The 23046-nt window shown below is 35.3% G+C and overlaps 1 protein-coding gene across 2 annotated transcripts in view; it reads left to right on the top strand.

The window, feature by feature from the left end:
• LOC132707384 (melatonin receptor type 1B-B-like) overlaps nucleotides 1-23046 on the top strand; it is a 121384-nt gene that overhangs the window by 34977 nt on the left and 63361 nt on the right. The window contains exon 2 of one of the 2 annotated variants that reach the window (XM_060679224.1): nucleotides 15982-16164. In XM_060679224.1, coding sequence (XP_060535207.1) covers nucleotides 15987-16164 — 178 coding nt within the window. In that variant the 5' untranslated portion in view covers nucleotides 15982-15986. Of the gene's footprint in view, nucleotides 1-10368; nucleotides 10572-15981; nucleotides 16165-23046 lie in introns of those variants that run through there. The other variant, XM_060679225.1, reaches the window with a different exon arrangement.

Raw genomic sequence — 23046 nt, forward strand, 5'->3', positions numbered from 1 at the left:
CATGCTATGCCTTTAATGATCACTATGGCATTTTTATGAACGATAATGCTGAACCCCACATCGCCAGAATTGTCAGTCAATATCTGGATGAGGAGGGAATTAGGCGGTATGATTGGCCAGTCCAGACATGAATCCAATCAAATATGTGTGGGATAAAATGGGACGACGTATTCGAAGACATAGACCAGCTGCCCAAGACCCCAAGAGCTGAGAGAGTTACTTATGCATTCGTAATCCGTAATTTAATTCAAAGCATGCTAAGTTATTAATTTTCAGATTTTTCCAATATTGTTAATTCGTTCCTTTAGTTACAAATAAAAATAATTGGGCTTTGTTTATAATAGACATTTTCGGTTTTCGGAGAAAATCATGAATACCAACATCAGATTTTCCGATTAAATGTTAAATTCAGATAACGAAATAGACTAGGATAGATAATTTACTACCTACTTGGTCGTGATAACCTTTTTTTCCAAAATATTTGTAATTTCTTGAGTGACTTAAATTTTTTGGCCACCAGTGAAGGGGAGGTTGAGGCAAGGAGGCCCACATCAAAAATTAACCAAAATTTTGTTTTCGTTTTTTCTTCTAATAATTATAAATTGTACTATTTGTACATTTCTAGCCCTTTGCGTAATACCAGAGGTAAAATGGACCCCTTTAGAATTCTCAAAAAAGCTATTGCATATTATTATAACCGAATCATAATTCATTTAATGAAAAGTGTTATTGTTTGGATAATTCTATGGATTTAGCCTAAAGCCACAGCTTTCGAAACTCTTATAAATACCAAAAACAAATTTTTTAATCTATAGAAAAATCGGTAGCTTTTTTTTTTATTAAATAATTTTTAATAAATAATTATAATTAATTTATATAACATTATAAATAGGGGAGCGTGGGGCGCGACGGCCACCCTGGGGCACAAAATGTGGTTAAATTTAGTCAAAAACAAATCGACTTGATAGTTAAAAGCCACAAAAAATAAAAATAAGCTTAAGTGGGCCGCCTCCCCTATAAAGCGAAAACTCCTTTTTTTAGAGAAAATTACAAATAAAGAACACAACGAAATTCGATACCTACAAAATTGCAATATGCGAGTATCACAATGAAAACTATTTCAAAGAAATTCGGGCGATTCTATGGAGCACCACCCGTCGAATTCTTCAAGAGATTCCGTGAAATTTATTTCCCCCAACAATGTTCGCGGAGCGGGTGAATCGAGCGACATTTATACGTTTCATCCGCAATAAAATTGCACGACTCGCGACAACAGAAAAGAAAGTTCAGCTCCCTTATTTTCAATTACCCCGTAACCGTTCGTGACGTAAAACCCAGAGCATTGCATATTGCATGCCGGCTAATGCTGGAAACGCGATGAAAAAAAAACCTAATACGTATAAATTTAGCGGGCACGCTCGATTCGCGTTTACAACATCTTCGCATGCACACCTACGGAGTTCAGGGTTGTTTACCAATTGAGATTAATTTACTTTACGTCTACACACGTAGGTAGAGCTCGACTAAAAATAAGTCAATGCCAGTTTCGGATTCCTGAAACATACAATAACATTTTTAATAGAAACAATTTCCGTTACTAACTAATAATAATAATAATAGTAGCTTATTGGCTGTAAGTATTTACATAATCACCATCTATATCCAATAACCAATTTTACAAGCAAAAAAAAAGGCCGAAATTCAATTTAAAAAGGATGTTAGCTCGGCCCCCAAGGTAAGCTATATATAATGTCTATTAATGTTGACCATGCCAGTTATACTAAAGTTCTAAATCATCTGCAAATAGCACACTGTATGAAAAGGAAGGAAAATAGACAGTCACTCGCACAGTGTCCACTTAAGCAAAAACTGTATATAAAAAAATACAAAAAAAAAACAAAAAAAGTCACTAGTATAATATTAACTTAAAGGAAACTGTTTATTTATTTATCAACGGGCCAACCGCCCAATATAAAATAAGATTCAAAATAAATAACAAAATAGTAAAAAACAAACTTAAACAGAATGAAATGGATAGATAAAGACTCAACCCTAGTATGACAAAGGTTGGTTTTCCAAAATATTAATATTAATATAGTTAGTCGACACGACAGTTGGAACACATATATCTAACAGTAGCGAGGTACCAACATAATGTTGAACAGTACTATTGCAAAGTTAGACAACGGAACAGTTTTACTGACAGTCCTTAAGGTCTTTCTTAAATATTCTTGCACTCTGGAAACATTCAAGCGATTTGCTAGTGCTGTTGACCTAGTAAGAAAAGAATTCGGAACATAGTACGATGGAACTTCACCTGGCAGGAGTGGTTTATTCTGGTTTGAGAGGGGAACGCGAAGGCCAATCTTACATAACAGCTTAGGTCCATGAGAATTTGAGTGCAGTAGATTATAAAAAATGGTGAGATCCATACGCATGCGGAGAGTTGTAAGTTGGAGGGAGATTTCCAATTCTGAGTAATCGACGTTCTCATGTCCTTGGTGCTCCTTAAATGTTATATACAGCAATAACTTATGCTACACTCTTTCTATGCCCTGTATGTTTACGTTATAGGAAGGTGACCACACACAGGAACAATAATCCAGGTGCGGACGCACGAGGGCGCAGATCAGTAATACTCTGGAAGTTCACTGTGCAACGCTTAATAAACCCCAGAATCTGAATTGATTTAGACACAATAATTGAAACATGCTGTGTGTAAGTCAATTTAATATCGAGTAGCATTCCAAGATCCCTTACTACGGAGGCCTGCAATAATGGTGACCCTTTTATGTTATAATTATAATGTGTGGGGTTTATGCACCAGTTGAAGTTCATTTATTAATATTTAGTTCCATTCCATTAAAATCGCACCATAGCGATAGGTGATCTAAATCGGATTGAAGTTTTATACAGTCATCAGCGTTTTGGATTCTCATATAGAATTTTAGGTGGTCAGCAAATAATAGGAAAAATGCATGATGAAAACATGATCACTATACAACAAATATCATTAACACAGATACTGAAGAGTAGGGGTCCCAGGTGTGATCCTTGCGGAACACCTGAAGTCACTTTAATGTCGGTGGATTGGAAGCTCTGGACGCACACAATCTGCACTCTTTCAGTACAGTAGGATGTTGACCATTACAAAAGTTTTCTCTGGATTCCAGTGTTTCGCAATTTTTGGATTAAGATTTGATGATTTACTCTATAAAAAGTTTGTGTAAATGGCATAAACGAGAGAACCCTCTTCCAATGACTCCGTCAGAAAATCTGTAAATGTAAGCAAGTTTAGCTCAGTGGAGCGATGGTAAGTTGGAAAAGTTCCCGTTTTTAAACATTGATTAAAGATAACATAAAGTGGTCTAGAAAGTATGAAGCTGCAATGCTTATTAAGATATGGTGGGAGGCCATCGGGACCGGGTCCTTTGCTTTTATCTAGAGTCTAAAACTCGTAACTAGATGAAATCGAAATGCGTGTAAAGTTCTGCGTTTTTCCATAGATGGCCATTGCCTTGTCTTGGTTCTCTACAGCGGATACCAAAAATGAATCGACTGGACGTGCTGTATTCTGTGGCTGCCTATACTAAGGAGGCAGCCATATACAAAGCAGAAGAACAAATGAATCCGTCAGTCTAATCTTGTCGCTCCTAGACACGTCGATGAGGAAAAATACCTTTAAGATTCATTTGTTCTAGTGAGATTTAAATCTTAACTCAGAATCAAAAATTGGCCCTAAATTCCTGCCCTGCCGGGAATATGGAACATCATCGTCACCGAGTTTGATTTTAATGGTTTGACACAATCTATCAGTATGTCTGGCAAATACAAAAATTTTGATTTCGTTAATATAAAATTGAGCGACATTTACGTCTTTCGGGAAAAATGAAATATATATGTGTAAAATGGAAAATCGGTAATTAAGTATCAGTAATATACTTATCGGTCTTAAATCATTAAAATTGTCAGTATGTCTATTCTTATACCGAGGGTGCACTTTAGAAATTTTCCATTTATTCGGAAAGATATTTTCGAAGAAACAAGAGTTAATAATGTTCGTAAGATATGGGAAGATCCTGTTAATGCATAATAAAATCATTCCCAGATTAATTTGATCTGACGGGGTTGCTGTAGATTTTATTTCAGAAATGTACCCGCTTATGGTCTTTTCGAGGATTGTGTGGAATTGAAATTTGAAATTTACTTGTAGTATCGTAGTGTTTTTGTAAAAGTTTAAGATGTCTGGCTCCGTGGAGTTTTTCTTGTTGGATTTTAAAAAGTGTTTATTTAAATGTATGGGTATGTTTAACTCGTCCGGTATTTTATTTGGTTGTGTCTTACAGTGACTATATAAGATTTTTAAGCGTATTCCAAAAGATCTTCGAGTTGTTCAATGAATCTTTGACATTTCTTTTCTTGACAGATAGTTATATTTGTTTGATTTTTAATTTGTTTACAATAATTCCAATTCGAGTCGTTTTGCTGGTTTTGATATTTTTTATAGGCTTTATTTTATAGGCTTATCATATTGTTTATAGTGTATGTTAGCCAGGGCGGTTTTTTATTTTTTGATTTTATTTGTTAAACGGAAGCCCAGGTATCAAAGATATTAATTATGTGATTGTTTAATGTTGTGATTTTGTCATTTATGGTTTTTATATAGATGAGATGTTGATATTTTTCATATTTCTTCACTTTCTAATCTCATCATCACTAATCACCTGCATGCAACAATGGACTACTTCACTGGGGTAGCAATGTCTAATAACGTGCAAGTACAGTTAGTTACTCTAGTAATTAAAAACTAGCATCAAGAGTGACCAAGAGCATCCAGTAATTGGAAATATAATTTATGAATATTTTTTTAAATATTTGGTAGGAATTCTTAAAAATTCAATAGTTGAAATGCCTGTCATCAGATGGGGTTCGATGAGATTTGATCGTTTGGGAGTATTTCGATGCGTAGATTTGATATTTTTGATATGCACGGGATGATGAATTATTCCGAACACCCTGTTAGGTGTATAGCATAAAATTGATTTTTTTTGTTAAGAAACAATCAATAAAAGTGCTAAAAAAATAGTTTTTTAAATTATAAAAACAATTTTTTGATCGACATTTTTAACCAGTCTGTATAATACATTTTCAGCACAGATAGGTCAAGGCATTGGATATTAACTACTTTAATGGATCTATATTTTAATTTTCAAGTGTAAAAAATATATTGATTTAAAGACCTGTTTTTCTGCAAAAGATAGATAGGTCAAGGCATTAAAAAAACTCTCAATTTTAACGTTCAAGTGAAACAAAACACACTTTTCCAAAGACCTGCTTCTTCGCAAAAGTTCTTTTATTCTCAAAAACTACTCAAAATTTCCGATGCTATGTAATTACAAGAAATACTCAAAATCAAGCAAATAATTAAAATCTTTAAAAATATTCATAGCATTCCATTTCAAAAAATAAAGTGGTGGTCCTGGCACAACGGAACACCGTGTATACATATATATATATATATATATATATATATATATATATATATATATATATATATATATATATATATATATATATATATATATGATGACACTATATTCCGGGATATCATCCGTTCGCTCGTTGAACTCCGACTGGAATCCTGCATCCGACTGGAATCCTGCAAATCTTGCATCCGACTGGAATCCTGCAGACGTTTCGCCAAAATCTCACTTGGCATCTTCAATGCTCGCGCTCCGAAAACACTTCGAACACTGGGAGGTTATCGGCGGTGCGTGCGGTATTTATACTCTGCGCCGGAGATGGTAACGGTGCTGCTTGTGCGTGGGGGGAGGTGGCTCCGCCCCCTGAATTGTCGCGTTGTTAATTTCGCCCGATCGTAGTTGCGATGTCCCCGTTGGCTGCTGCGCATCGCTCTGCTGTTTGATTATCGTTCTCCACGTGTTGGATAAATGCAGAGCGTCGTCTCTCGTATTGAGGTGTCCGGACTTTTCTATTTCGATGGCCTCTCGTATAATCCTAGTCCTAAAATCAGGAATGTTAGCTATTTGTTTGCAAGTGCCGAAATCAATTTTATGGCCTGTCTGATGTTGGTGCTGAAACAAAGCAGATGTTGTTTGTTTGTTTCTTATGGCTAAACGATGTTCCTCGAGCCTGGCTGAAATCCTTCTGTTGGTCTGTCCCACATACGTCAGGCTGCACGATCCGCATGCTACACTGTATACTCCTTGGTTTTCCAGAGTAATTTTTTGTTTTGGGTTTCTTAGTATTGCTCCGATGGTATGGTCAGGTTTGTATGCCGTTGATATGTCGTGTTTCCGTAATATTCGGCCGATTTTGTCAGTAACCCCCTTGATGTATGGCAGGACAGCGATCGATCTTCGTTGGGTCTCGTCCTGCACTCTCTGCTGCGGCTGTTGTTGTTTACTGATTGCCTTGTTGATGATGCGCCTTTGGTATCCGTTTTGTTGAAGACAGGTACTAATTTTCTTCAGTTCTTTATCTCTGTTCCTCTCGTTTGTGAGCCTGAAGGACCGAGCAATTAATGTATTTGCCACTGCCTGTATCTGTGATGGGTGGTGATGAGATTTAGCGTTCAGGTATCTATTAGTGTGTGTTGGTTTTCTATAGACAGTGTGTTCCAAGTGTCCATCTTCGGTCCTTGTGATGTGCACATCTAAAAAGGGCAGACTGTTATCCTCTTCAAGTTCTATTGTAAATTGAATCCTTGGGTGAATGGAATTCAGATGATCTAGGAATTTCAAAAGCTCCTCCTTGCCAAAAGGCCATACAACAAATACGTCATCAACGTATCTTGTCCATAGTTTTGGCTTCAGATTTGCCTTCTCTATTGCTTTCTTTTCGAAGTAAATCATGAAGAGGTTGGCAATCACAGGTGAGAGAGATGATCCCATTGCTGCTCCATCTATTTGTCGGTAAATTTTCCCGTTGTGCATAAAGTAAGCGTTTTTCAGGCAATGTCTTGACAGATCCATTATGTATGGCGGAAGATCTTCGTTTTCTTCTATAAGCAAGAGTGCCTCTTCTACTGGAATACTCGGGTAGAGGGATTTGACATCGAAACTTGCCATAATGTCGTCCTTGTCCATCCTGAGAGAACCTAAAATCTGAGTGAAATGTTCTGAGTTTTTAACATAGGAATCTGCCTTTTCCACTATAGGCTGAAGTGCACTGGCCAGATGTTTTTCCAGCTTGCATAATGGTGAGTTAAAGGCGCTTACGATTGGACGCAGGGGAACCCCGTCCTTATGGATCTTTGGAAGCCCGTAGAATTTTGGGCAACGACTCGATTTTTCCCTCGGAATAAGTTTCTTCTTTGTATCCTCGTTTATTGATGAATCGAGAATTTTGGACTTAGTTGTTTTTTCCAAATATGTCGTGGGATCTCTGGTGACTAGTTTGTATATTGGGTCGTTCAAAATATCCTCCAATTTTGCATTATAATCCGACGTATTCATGACGACAGTGGCATTTCCTTTGTCTGCTGGCATTATTAGAATGTTTTCGTTTTTGTTTAGATTCCTTAAGGCTTGCATTTCTTCTCTGCTTAAGTTTGGTTGCGGTGGTTTTGACTGTCTTAAGACTCTGGCGACATCTTGCCTAATTAACTCCGCATCTTGTTCGTCTATGGTGGAAAGACTTGCTTCGACGTTGGAAACGATCTCTTCGACGGGTACTCTTTTTGGAGCTATTGCGTAGTTAAATCCTTTATTCAGTACGCTGACTTCTGTATCGGAAAGGATTCCAGTCGGATGCAAGATTTGCAGGATTCCAGTCGGATGCAGGATTCCAGTCGGAGTTCAACGAGCGAACGGATGATATCCCGGAATATAGTGTCATCACATTTTTCCATCCGTGAATCAATACGTGAGAATATCATACACCTTTACGGGAAGGAGATCTTTACAGCCACCAAGTGTTATGAAAAACTAAGACAAAGGAGGGTTATTTCGCTGTGCAACTTGAATTTTCTTAAAAGCTGCCGCAACCAGAACTTGCTGCCAACATTTACAAGGTTGTCTTATCACACACGCACCAGAAAGACACAAGCTATCCTGGACAAAGCTAGCAAGGCCCTACTCCAAGACCAGATCAGGCGGACCCGGTACGAAATTAGTGAGACTGAGCTACAACTTTTCAGACTCCACCTGAAACTGAGCAACAAGATCCATCAGTTGCTGTGGGACCGCATAGAATTATTAACATCATGGCGCACTGAGAAAGACAAGGACATCACGTCAAAAAAACTGTGGAAGAAATTAGAAATCCTTCAGTCAAATTCCAAAAAATCAGGACAAGTGCCAAATACAAACCGAAGCAGTACAGTTCATAATATTTCAGCATACCATCTTTCCGATACAGAAGTCAGCGTACTGAATAAAGGATTTAACTACGCAATAGCTCCAAAAAGAGTACCCGTCGAAGAGATCGTTTCCAACGTCGAAGCAAGTCTTTCCACCATAGACGAACAAGATGCGGAGTTAATTAGGCAAGATGTCGCCAGAGTCTTAAGACAGTCAAAACCACCGCAACCAAACTTAAGCAGAGAAGAAATGCAAGCCTTAAGGAATCTAAACAAAAACGAAAACATTCTAATAATGCCAGCAGACAAAGGAAATGCCACTGTCGTCATGAATACGTCGGATTATAATGCAAAATTGGAGGATATTTTGAACGACCCAATATACAAACTAGTCACCAGAGATCCCACGACATATTTGGAAAAAACAACTAAGTCCAAAATTCTCGATTCATCAATAAACGAGGATACAAAGAAGAAACTTATTCCGAGGGAAAAAATCGAGTCGTTGCCCAAAATTCTACGGGCTTCCAAAGATCCATAAGGACGGGGTTCCCCTGCGTCCAATCGTAAGCGCCTTTAACTCACCATTATGCAAGCTGGAAAAACATCTGGCCAGTGCACTTCAGCCTATAGTGGAAAAGGCAGATTCCTATGTTAAAAACTCAGAACATTTCACTCAGATTTTAGGTTCTCTCAGGATGGACAAGGACGACATTATGGCAAGTTTCGATGTCAAATCCCTCTACCCGAGTATTCCAGTAGAAGAGGCACTCTTGCTTATAGAAGAAAACGAAGATCTTCCGCCATACATAATGGATCTGTCAAGACATTGCCTGAAAAACGCTTACTTTATGCACAACGGGAAAATTTACCGACAAATAGATGGAGCAGCAATGGGATCATCTCTCTCACCTGTGATTGCCAACCTCTTCATGATTTACTTCGAAAAGAAAGCAATAGAGAAGGCAAATCTGAAGCCAAAACTATGGACAAGATACGTTGATGACGTATTTGTTGTATGGCCTTTTGGCAAGGAGGAGCTTTTGAAATTCCTAGATCATCTGAATTCCATTCACCCAAGGATTCAATTTACAATAGAACTTGAAGAGGATAACAGTCTGCCCTTTTTAGATGTGCACATCACAAGGACCGAAGATGGACACTTGGAACACACTGTCTATAGAAAACCAACACACACTAATAGATACCTGAACGCTAAATCTCATCACCACCCATCACAGATACAGGCAGTGGCAAATACATTAATTGCTCGGTCCTTCAGGCTCACAAACGAGAGGAACAGAGATAAAGAACTGAAGAAAATTAGTACCTGTCTTCAACAAAACGGATACCAAAGGCGCATCATCAACAAGGCAATCAGTAAACAACAACAGCCGCAGCAGAGAGTGCAGGACGAGACCCAACGAAGATCGATCGCTGTCCTGCCATACATCAAGGGGGTTACTGACAAAATCGGCCGAATATTACGGAAACACGACATATCAACGGCATACAAACCTGACCATACCATCGGAGCAATACTAAGAAACCCAAAACAAAAAATTACTCTGGAAAACCAAGGAGTATACAGTGTAGCATGCGGATCGTGCAGCCTGACGTATGTGGGACAGACCAACAGAAGGATTTCAGCCAGGCTCGAGGAACATCGTTTAGCCATAAGAAACAAACAAACAACATCTGCTTTGTTTCAGCACCAACATCAGACAGGCCATAAAATTGATTTCGGCACTTGCAAACAAATAGCTAACATTCCTGATTTTAGGACTAGGATTATACGAGAGGCCATCGAAATAGAAAAGTCCGGACACCTCAATACGAGAGACGACGCTCTGCATTTATCCAACACGTGGAGAACGATAATCAAACAGCAGAGCGATGCGCAGCAGCCAACGGGGACATCGCAACTACGATCGGGCGAAATTAACAACGCGACAATTCAGGGGGCGGAGCCACCTCCCCCCACGCACAAGCAGCACCGTTACCATCTCCGGCGCAGAGTATAAATACCGCACGCACCGCCGATAACCTCCCAGTGTTCGAAGTGTTTTCGGAGCGCGAGCATTGAAGATGCCAAGTGAGATTTTGGCGAAACGTCTGCAGGATTCCAGTCGGATGCAAGATTTGCAGGATTCCAGTCGGATGCAGGATTCCAGTCGGAGTTCAACGAGCGAACGGATGATATCCCGGAATATAGTGTCATCACATTTTTCCATCCGTGAATCAATACGTGAGAATATATATATATATATATATATATATATATATATATATATATATATATATATATATATATATATATATATATTCTCACGTATTGATTCACGGATGGAAAAATGTGATGACACTATATTCCGGGATATCATCCGTTCGCTCGTTGAACTCCGACTGGAATCCTGCATCCGACTGGAATCCTGCAAATCCTGAATCCGACTGGAATTCTGCAGACGTTTCGCAAAAATCTCACTTGGCATCTTCAATGCTCGCGCTCCGAAAACAGTGTTCGAAGTGTTTTCGGAGCGCGAGCATTGAAGATGCCAAGTGAGATTTTGGCGAAACGTCTGCAGAATTCCAGTCGGATGCAGGATTCCAGTCGGAGTTCAACGAGCGAACGGATGATATCCCGGAATATATATATATATATATATATATATATATATATATATATATATATATATATATATATATATATATATATATATATATATATATATATATATATATATATATATATATATATATATATATATATATATATATATATATATATATATATATATATATATATATATATATATATATATATATATATATATATATATATATATATATATATATATATATATATATATATATATATATATATATATATATATATATATATATATACATATGTTTTGTTTTAGGCTTCAGGTCTTACATGTGTGTTGTAAATTCTTCCGGGTTTTACTCCGCGTCTGGTCTGGCTGGCCCAAGTGAAGGTAGTCCTCTGCTGACAACGTTTCGCCAAGATCTCACTTGCCATTTTCAAGTCGGGTCGTTCTGCTTCTTGTCTGAACTCGGCCGAGTTCCCCGACGTAACACGCAATATAACGAAATAATTAATTTTATAGTATTTTAAAAATTATTTAATTAATTAACCGGTCAATTTCACAACCCCCATTCAGAATAAAAAAAATATTTCCTTTTTATTGTAAATTATTCAAAAGGTTGGGTTTTGAGGGGAAAATTCTATATAACTTTATTAGATAGCGAAGACGCCAGCATGGAGAAACCCATATTAACTTGCCTATGGGCAGATACTACAAATAGTTTTCAGTATATGTATAATAGATTGTAGTAATAGTAACAATATTAATAATAACAATAGTAATATTTGCATTATGAATATACTTAATATATTTGTAATAATATGTATATGTATATACATATATATATATATATATATATATATATATATATATATATATATATATATATATATATATATATATATATATATATAATGGGTGTTTTTTTCTATGTATAGAACTTTAAGTTGACATTACTGTCCCAGATGGCGACCGATTTAACAGCTGTCAAGTGATTTATTCTCAGTTTGGTTTGGCAATTCATCATGAATAGACTCACGCCTGAACAACGCTTGCAAATAGTGCAATTTTAATTCGAAAATAATGGTTCTGTGCGGAATATGTATCGCGCACTACGTCCATTTTATCGTCGACAAAATCGTCCATCAGAGCAGTTAATTCGATTAACCATGGAACGTTTTCGCACAACGTTTACTCTTATCGATAACTCGCATCCCCAGAGACGCCGTACGGTGCGTACAGAAGAAGCTGCTGTAGAGCGTAGCATTGAAGAAGACCCGAATGAGTCCATCCGCCATCGAGCACAGGAATTGGATCTGTGTCCATCCACTTAATGGAAGATTTTGCGGAAGGATCTTGGTTTACGTGCTTACAAAAGCCAACACGTGCAAGAATTGAAGCCAAACGATCATCAAGTAAGACATAGATTCGTCGAATGGGCCCAAAACGAGATTGCCGTTGTTCCCGATTTTCATAAGCGAATTTTGTTTAGCGATGAAGCGCACTTTTGGTTGAACGGCTACGCCAACAAACAAAACTGCCGCATTTGGAGCGAAGCTAATCCTCAAGTGTATGTCGAAACACCGTTACATTCAGAAAAACTCACTGTTTGATGCGCTTTATGGGCTGGTGGAATCATTGGTCCGTACTTCTTCAAAAACGATGATGGCCAGAACGTTACAGTCAATGGTGATCGGTATAGAGCTATGCTTAGTAACTCTTTCATTCTTGAATTGAATAACCATGATGTCCAGGAGATGTGGTTTCAACAAGACAGGGCAACATGTCACACAGTTCGTGCCACAATCGATTTATTGAAAGACACGTTTGGTGACCGCCTAATTTCACGTTTTGGACCTGTGAATTGGCCTCCAAGATCGTGTGATTTAACACCGCTAGACTACTTTCTGTGGGGCTATGTAAAGTCATTGGTCTATGCGGATAAGCCACAAACGCTTGGCCATTTGGAAGACAACATTCGCTGTGTTATTGCCGATATACGGCCACAAATGTTGGGAAAGTCATCGAAAATTCTACGTCCAGATTGGACTACATCCTCGCCAGTCGTGGCGGTCATATGCTAGAAATCATATTTAAAATGTAATGCCACAAGATTATCTTTCGGATAAATAAAATTCATGTCAATCGAATAATCCATCGTTGTCTTATTGCAACTTAAAGTTCTAGTCGTAATTATTGAGATAAGGGTCAGGAGCATCTTAAATGGACCACTCTGTACATGATCTGTCGCAGCAACCTTTCATATCCCATATATTCCATATGGGATAGCTCCGTATTTTGGATTCCCGGAAGTCACTTTGGATCGTTTTAATGTAACCAGGCGTATCACAAGGGAGAACGTACTAAGCATACTTTGATTGTTGACACTTTGATGGAGGCGAATACTTTAATAAGCTTGGGAAGCGAGACCCGCTTGCACGAACGTTATTAACCCCCGTTGCCAATTAAAATGTAATATAAACAAGTTTCGCACTTAATGCGAAATACGCGGCGGTATTATCGCCGTTTTGTTTGTACTTTAAATAAAGCTTCATCTCGGTGTTGGCGAAATCTACAAATCTGGGGTGCTCTTAAATTGACAACAACGTAACCGGAACAGAAATCTGTAATTTATTGTAGATTCGCCTCTTGTACAAAATGGAAGTCGTGTCCCGAAATTACGAGGAAAAAATTTGATAACTGGTTAATTGTTATTTACTAATTAGTACTAAATTTAGCACGCTTATTACTTACTATTTTTGCATTTTTAGACACAACTTGACTTTAGCTCCCATGACCTTAAGAAAATGTCCTCACACTTCTTTATGTTTTTAAAATAAATTTAAAAAGCTTCCAATTAAAAATCATTAAGAGGACTTTAATAGCACTATAATACTGGAAAAATTCCCCAGAACCGGTTAATAGACATTTGTCACTTTACCAAAGAAACCAAATGCAAAAAAGTGTGATGAGCATAGAATTACAATACTTATGAGCCACCTGCTTAAGACTTTCCTAAAAATCATCAACAAGTAAGTATATAAAATATGTGAAGTACAAATAACATGTACACAAGTTAATATTCGGAACAAATAGAAGAAGAAGAAAACTTTAAAATACCCCCTCTTGTTATAAGAAATAAAAAAACACTCCCAAAACAATTGCCCTTTTACATTTACAATGACGATTAATTTTTGAGTGCGCTGCTTGAGTGCGTGAATGAGTTTTCTTAAAACAAATGTAACAGTACATTTGGACAGATTTGAACAACTTCGTTACTTAAAACTGTAACATACTCCAGCACAAAATTTAACATATTTATTTATTATATATATATATATATATATATATATATATATATATATATATATATATATATATATATATATATATATATATATATATATATATATATATATATATATATATATATATATATATATATTTATAGATATAACTTTTTTTATGCTACTTGATTGATAAATAATTTAATTAATCAAATAAGAAAAGCATTTCTAAAAGCACCTTCACGTGTTCACATTTATAAGGAAAATTGACCAAATATTACCACCACAACCATTAATAATTCGCTGGGGCACTTGGTTAGTCGCTGCTATATTTACTGCCAAAAACTTTGAATTAATTAAAATAATGATCGAAGATCTCTCTTTTTTTATGCAACAGTGAGAGAGAATTTAATATTTATAAAAACAAATTATTATTTTGTACCTACAGCACTCAAACTTACTTCTATTTCTTTGACAGATACAGTGGCTTTATAAGTCCATTTGAGGTAGATTGCAAAAAAGTTTCACGTATTGTTGGAGCTACGGTTACAAAAAAAATGTTTCCGAAAATGAAAGTAACACAGGCTCCAAAATTCTAAAAAGTATTTTAGAAGTTTTTATAGGCAATTTCACTAATTTCGAAGGAGAACTGAGATAAGAACACAATTTTCTTTTGGTAAATTTTCAAAAATTAGTTATCAATTGGTTTTATAACTGCAAAGAATAGTTTGGTAATTTACCAATTGTATCTTGTGCAAGTTGCTATTATCTGAATATATCAATGGTTTTGTTTAATTATTAATTCTATTATACTTTATTTTCATAATCACAAATAATATTTTGTCACTGAGATTTTTATGGTTTGCAATTTGCTATGTAAGTATCTAGTATATTTATTCAAATAGGTCTGTGGTATAGGTAAAAAATTATAGGATTTTTGAAGAAATAGTTCTTGCTTTATTTAAAATATTATTAATGTTCACAATTTTTTATATAATTAAACTGCTTATTTGCATTTTTTGTTAATTTCGATGCATATTATCTGAAATTTTTATGCATTTAAATGGTCGTATATAACCAGTTAAGTTAAATTTAAAAAAAGGGAAGAAAGAATTAAACTCAACAGACCTGCTTGACTAGTTCTAGTTCTAGTTTGTGACATTTTTTCAATTAGTTTTTGAAAAATATTGTTTCACCATTTGAGAAGAAATCATAATAATAAACGATGACATTTTCTTCTTGCTGACTTGAATATGATAATTATTATTTATGCGAAATCGTAAGATCGATTATTTCGAAGAAAATATCAACAAAGGGTCCTGTGAAGTAAAATACAGGGTGTTGGGTTTAAAAAAAAAGTCTACATGTCAAAATTCTACATTTACCACTTGTTTCTGACATATTCGTCCAAAAATCTTCACAGTAAGTTTATAAGCAATCGTAAAACTTTTTTTTATTTTGTATTTCTTATTGGTGGTCACGTGGGTAGGGTGGAAATGCAAACAGTAGTGAGTTATTAGCATATTGAGTTTTTATTTTTTACACAACATTGAACACATTAATGGTTTACATAGATAAATATGCAAAAAAAATGAACATGGAGTATAAAAAAATGTACAACCACAGGAAAACAAATTTTAAGTTAACAAATTAATTTAATTAATTCTACAGGATTGGTGAGGTTTTGTCAGATCTCATGTATATCAGTAGTTTCAGCGAGCACTGTTTTCCTGGTTTATATAAAAAAACTTTCTTTTTTCAGTGGTAATGGTATCAAACGTGAGCCATGTCTTGGCCGTAGAAGATGTCTCTCCGGTGACGCTCAACGATCACTGGTCCAGGCTAGCAAGACTAATTCTGCTAGCGTCCATGTCTGCGGTCGGAAGCGTCGGAAACGTGTTTATGATCAGCGCAGTTATGATAGAAGATTATCTCAGAAAAAGAGGTAGGCAATCGAAATTTTGGGTTCGTTAATTGACATAATAATAATAACCCTTCATGGCCGCTACTTGGAGTCCAGTTCCATATTTTCTTTTGGCATCTATCATCGGGCTACCTTTTCGTGTGACCATATCAGGACAATTGTTTGCTTTCTATTTTTTCTAGAATATTTTTTTTACTCCCATTTGGGTGTAGTTTTGCAACATTGTATCTAATATCTATTCTCAACTACCATTATTCTTTGCTGAAGTTTCTTATTGAATGTCCATATTTCTGAGCCATAACTAACATAAGACTCGACAAATGAATTGAAAAATTTTATTTTTGTGATGTTGTTTGTAAAGAAAGAACGAACAACTCTTATGAGAGACGGAGTAGGAAAGAAGAAGAGTACTGTACAATCAAACAATAAAGTAAATACAGTTCATCTACCTTCGGGAGTATATCTTTTTCATCTCTACCGTCCTCTGAGGTCGTGACTCCTGTATTCTGATGTTTTTTTTTAATGTGCCTATATCTGTTATCAAATCACTTCTCTATCGTCTTCTCCACATTCATCTGGAGTCTTTATTTTTCATATTGTTTAATTAGTTTGTGCATCATCTTCAATTTCTGCAAGGATAACCTGATCATCCGTGAATAACATTGTGTAAACATTACTGATTAAAATTTGAACTTCCATATGTTTACATTTCCAACTTCATTCCTTTAATACTGATATTATATACACCTTCAACAAAATGTATCCGATAAATTTGTTCTTCATTTTATTTGGCTCAAATTTTCTTTGCATATTTATTTTACAGCATTTATGTATTTTGCAGGGATATGTCAGGTAAAGTTTTTGTTTGGTATAATTTGTTTATTGAAGCTGAAAACGTACCCTTTTAATATCCCGGAGATTAAATGGGTCGCAAATTCAACTTGTGTCTATACAGAGTAGAATAAAAATTATGATCACAATATTGAATTCTAAAAAAAAAATTAATAGCGAATTTTTGTCAGTGTTTGTCAGTGTCAGAAATAGCGTTTTGATAAAACATTTACTTAAAAAAAAATCAACAATATTTTTCAGAGAAATTTTCAGGTAATACTAGTTACAAATATTCTTGATTCCTCTTGCGACGGCTGTTTATAAATAAAACTTTCTCGCGTTTCGCCTACATCCTGTTGGCTTCTTCAGAACTTGAATTCTTGCACGTAATCAATTCTCCTACCAACGAAAAATCCGAGAATCTATAGAAATCTATAAGCAACCAACTTTTCATCAATATAAAAATCAGTCATCCGAGACAATGTTCATGGCGCTGCTTTAGCTTCGCCCCACTTAAATAATATATAAGCAGGTACAGAGTAGAATGCGAGCCAGTTTAATTTAAGTTCCGAAGAAGCCAACAAAAGATTTGTACATAACAATAATAATATGCGAATAGAAAGTGGTAGTATTGTGTGATGCAATCATATAGCTATTAGAAAACTTTTGCCCCCGAAGTGAAACCCAGTGATCACCGACATCTTTAACAAGCCAATTAAAAAACAAAACACACTAACACTAACCAAAATATTGAGAATTTAAATTTTAAATTTTAAACGCCAGTAGCATTTTGCTACATTTTCGTTCTAAAAAAAATGATTAACTGTCAGCGGCCATGTTGTTTGTTAAACTCTGCATTTTCAGTCAGATCGATACGTAAAAAATATCAGCTTTTCTTGCCGATACCAGATTTCGTTTTGATACACCAAATACTATAGTAATTATTTTGATAAACACAATGTTGACCAAGAGCGAAATAAATATGTTGTATGATGTTGCTTAGATGTTTAGTATCGCTGAAACACCCCATTTTCTCTACGGAAATATACCGAAACATTTGCAGAAAACTTATCAAATTATGAAACTAAAACTTTTAGGGATTCACAGTTTGGACTTCAAACGAACACATTCTGGACATTAACGCATCTCTCATATCGCATATAGGTATTTTTGATATGTCTCGATAATCCCGCCGGAATTTAGCGCAATATCTAATCCAATTCGTCGGGCGGTACAATGTGAAGGATCGGAATTGACTCAGAAACAATTCGGGTCGATTATGTGTCTCTGTCCGAGGCGATGATATTCATGGATTCCTGGCGGCAGGTGACCTTTCGGTTATTTTCTTTAATGTTAATTCTGTTAAACGGTTTTCCGATAATTTCTGTAATTAGAGTTTCTATAGCATACTGGTGTAATTTTTCACAGAGGAGTTATGAATTAGTACCATCTAAAGATGCAGATACTTCCTGTCACAAAATTATATTTAATCTGTCTTAAGAGTAGACGGTATATCAGACACGTCTATTACATGTGTTTCAATCGTATAAAAGCTCATCCTCAGCAATATTCGAAGCCTAAAATTTCATTGAAATTATTCGGAAGTTAATTTTTAAAAAAGCAGTGAAAACGATTATAATGTAACCCATTTGTCATTTTGGATATTTTTTACGGTTTCAAAGTTATGGCAGAAAAAATCCATGAGAAAATGTCCCGTGCACCTTTTCACGTGCTGCCTTTCCAAAACAAATGCGTACGAAATTGTGATTTTAGCAGTTTGATACATTTAGTTTTAATTTGATCTTTTAAATTAATGGGATATGATACTTTGTTGCATAAAAGTCTGGAAGAACGCTGATGCAGCAAGCAATTTGTAGAACTAGAATTATCCTGAGAGAAAACAACCCCTTAAAGATATTTTCGGAAGATTGTGACAATTAAATACCGATAGGGAGTTGCGAGAAATGGTGGAAATCATTCTACAATGTCAGCAAAACTTATTAAAATATAGGGTGTTTTTTAATTGAATGTCAATAATTCAGGGTGCAAGTTTCTGATCCATTTTAAAAAGAAAACTTCATATGAACATATGTCCTAAAAGTTTTGAAGTCGTAAAGTTCTCAAAAATAAAGTATATTTTTTTAATATCTATCTTCAGCGCTCCTATTAGGCGAACATTTTCAAATGTACATAGAAGGTTGACTGAAACAGGTGCTTTGAGGAAAATAATCATTTGAAAGGGGACCATAGCACTGTCACTCCAGAAATTGAAGAAGCAGTTTTAATATCTATTGAGATTGAAATTGAATATCTTGCAAGTCTCGATTTTCTATTGTATCCCTATTATATCCAAAGAGCCCAGGCATTACTTCCCAGAGATTTTCCGTTGCGTGTAAATTTATGACAATGGTTTTTGCACCAAATTGTTAGAAAGGCTAAATGGCCATATTTATAGCAGGTTTTTAGAAGATAATTTGGATTTGAAGAATTAGAACAGAATGTGGTTCATGCATGACGGCGCGCCTGCTCACTTTAGTGTTCTATGTTCTACTTTTTGCAAAAGGACTGTTATTAATTTATCAACAGGCAGTTTTGCTAAAAATTATTAATAGCAAGTAGGGTTGCTTTTTTTTTAAATAAGAATCGTTATGTTATTTCATTAAAACTGTAAAAATAAAAAGAACAGTGTAATTTTTCTCTGAAAGACACTAGTTAGTAACTACAAAACTAGATATTTCGTTTTGGGATAGATATTTTATTTTTTAGAAAAAAAAGTTTTCGATTTGATCAGTGCATTTGCGACCCAATTAACCAAAATATTATTTGTTCATAGACAGTCAGTGGCAAGCCACCACCAACCAAGGAAATAAATTTCTGTAGAAATGATTGGAGATTGTAAGAATATTTTTTAATTTAAGTGAAATTAGTGGCGTACCATCAATGTCTGCTAAAATAATGCCTTTTGATACATAGTACATGTGTGCTAAATTTCATTAAAATACAGATTTTCAAAAAATATATTTAATTTTTTAAAATTTTACCACCTTGTATTTTACAATATAAAAAATCGATTTTTTGGTGAAAATCCTTAATTAAGTATATAAACCATTGTTTTCAAAGAAGTACAAAATTTTCCATAACGAAAATCATTTTGCAAAAACTAGTTTGAAACGGTAACAGATTTCCATGGGTGATTTTTACAATTATGTTTTGTTTTTTGATAATTAAGCCTCAGTCGTGGGCTTTAGTTTTCGTCTCCTTCAGAAATTGCAGTTTGTCTTTTGACCGTTGGTGAATGGTGCAGAGTGGCTGATCAATCACATATTTTAAGTGACGAAAATGTAAGAACAATTATGGGTAAAATTAATATGAAAAAACATTCATTAGCCAAAAACACGCTACAATCAGGTGTGACGTCAAAGAGTATGATTCGTTGTAGAAATTGATCGTTCACGTCGTTCAGTTAAGATATATTCGGTTATTTTTAATATCGTTCAAACACTGCAGATTGTGTAATAATTGAAAGTTTTTGTTTACGTTATTAACTTATAATTGCATTATTGTTAAAAAAAAAATCAATAAATAAGCTTTTTCCTACTCCCGTCTGTAAAATATTTAATGACACACCGATCTAGCATGCGGAAAGCGTCACTGTACCACGTTAGTTTCGTTTCCCAGTTATCCGAGCCACTTCGGACATTTCCGGGATTTTAGCAGGTGTTTGAGAGCAATCGGATGTTTTCGGAGATTTTACTGCACGGTTTGAATTTTGAGGTTTGCCAATTCTGACGGTCATATCAGTGAATGCATTCGTTTTGTTTGGCAAAAATGTACTCAATAACTAATACACAGAAAAATGTTATGCAATATATCAGACAATTTGGATACTACGTGTTATAAGCTACAACTAAAATCAAGTGGACTAGTGGGTAAGTAAAGTGACATTTACAATTTAAGTTTCCCACAGAAAATTCACTTGACGTTTTCATGAACTTTAGTGGTTTTTACAGTTTTTATGATAATATCTTACCACGACTAATTGTACCATTTTCAAATATCGATATGTCATCAGTAGAAAAAAAAAAACAAATTTGTAGGTTAGAACCTGCTTTTTCTTGCTTATATGATCTTAAAAATTTAATCCTCTAAAAAGCTCTATCCTTGGATGATTTTTCTTCCAATTACAGTCTTTTTCTTTAAAATAAACTACTTATTGATCAATTGAAAAAGTTAAATAAACAACTTAACATTTCAAAATTGCGTTTATTCGGTTGTTTATATGACATTCAATAATACATCTCTCCTTTGTCTAACGTACGCAGTTAAAAAGAGACAACAATAACACAACCGATCGGAACGATAACCAAATAGGTTTAATGGCAAACTAGTAAATATTTTATTTGAATGATACGAAACTTAGTAATTCGATAACCTGTTATTCTTTTTAATTTGTTAAATTGTTATTTTTTTCGTGACGGTCCCTTCTATCCTTGTCTTTTACCACTTTTCCTAATGAAAAGACAACACGACCGAATGACAGCTAAAGCGAAATATGTGTAAAATTATACAATGTAAATAAACAATAAAAATTTAATTTAGTTATTGTTCTTTTCATTTCAAGTTCTTTAAATTTTAACCTAATTAAGGTATGGGGGGGGGGGAGTGCAGAACATGGCTGTTAAAATCATATTGCTTTTGAAATAAGTGTCTTCTATTATTTGATACCTGTACCACCTCTGTAAAATAATACAAAGTTAACATATTTGGTTATTAGAGCAAGGTCATCACCAAGATTAAATCAATAAATCCATTCATATTTATTGAATCCACAAAGATTTTTATTGAATTTTCGTAGTGTAACTACGGTAGGTGCAGTAGTTTACGTTCAGCATAATATTTTTAAAAATATTTACCTTTTGAGTATTTTTTTTATTATTGCGCTCTGGCCCCTGATATTTTTGGGTTCGGAGCTAGTGCGGATAAAGTGGGGTAAGAGCGATACATAAGGATATGCCAGGGTGTACGCCAGGGCTGTACTCTCCCCTTCTGTTTAACTTGTATTTAGATATTATTATTGAAATAGTACTAGAGAGGACGGATGTAAGCATTAAGGTAATGCTCATCTGGAACTAAACGAAACACACATATAAAGATTTAGATGGTTTAAATACCTGTGGTCTCTGATTTCAGATAACTATGACCCGGATATAGGAATTAAAAACCGAATTGACATTACGCGTTCCAGTTTGTGTTCTATGAGGTCAGTGTTCTGCAATACTAGCTTAAATATGGCTCCTCGACAGCGAAACAGGGAATGATTAAATGCTACATATGGAATGGAATGGAATGGAATGGAATGGAATCTTGGACACTGAAGATCAACCAACACCTTAAACCGTCTGGAAGCATTTGAGATGGTTGGACCCTTCGGCGAATCTTAAAAATTTTCTGTACTTCAAGAGTGACCAACGAACAAGTTCTGAGAAGAGTAAACACACATCGTGAGCTGAAAGTAGCATATCTCCTCAGACAGATTACGGAGGGAAAGATTGAAGGTATACGAGGAGTTGGTAGGAAGCAGAAGTCCTTTTTTAAACTAGCAGGAGGCCGAGATGCTTCCTCCCAAGTGGTTGTCTACGTCAGATAACTGTTAGGGCACTGAAAAAAGAAGAAGAAGAAGAGCGATACATAGTGCACACTTACCCCCGACTTTCAGCTTCAATTTTTTTTTAATATCAATACCACCATGCTGACAAATTATGTTCCCAAAAGGAATGGGGGCGACGGATATACCGCAGAGAGAGAAATACCTTCTACTATCATCTTCAAGACAGAAGAGGACAAAAAATTCTAGCTATGGAAGACCTCAAGACCTTCCTCTACATGAATAAGAGAAACTAGCAAATGGTCACCGTACCATGGAAAATGGGGTTTTGGCCTGTCTCGAAAAAAAATAATGCAAATTGTAGCTGAGTAGGTCAAAGAAAACCATATAAGTATGCAGTTTAACGATGGTAAGTAAGGAAAAGGAAAACATACCCCGGAGGGTAGAATATGCTAGAGAAAAAATTT

This window comes from Cylas formicarius, unplaced genomic scaffold, assembly GCF_029955315.1.
Source record: "Cylas formicarius isolate icCylForm1 unplaced genomic scaffold, icCylForm1.1 PGA_scaffold_9__14_contigs__length_23061073, whole genome shotgun sequence".
Classification (NCBI taxonomy): Eukaryota; Metazoa; Arthropoda; class Insecta; order Coleoptera; family Brentidae; genus Cylas; species Cylas formicarius.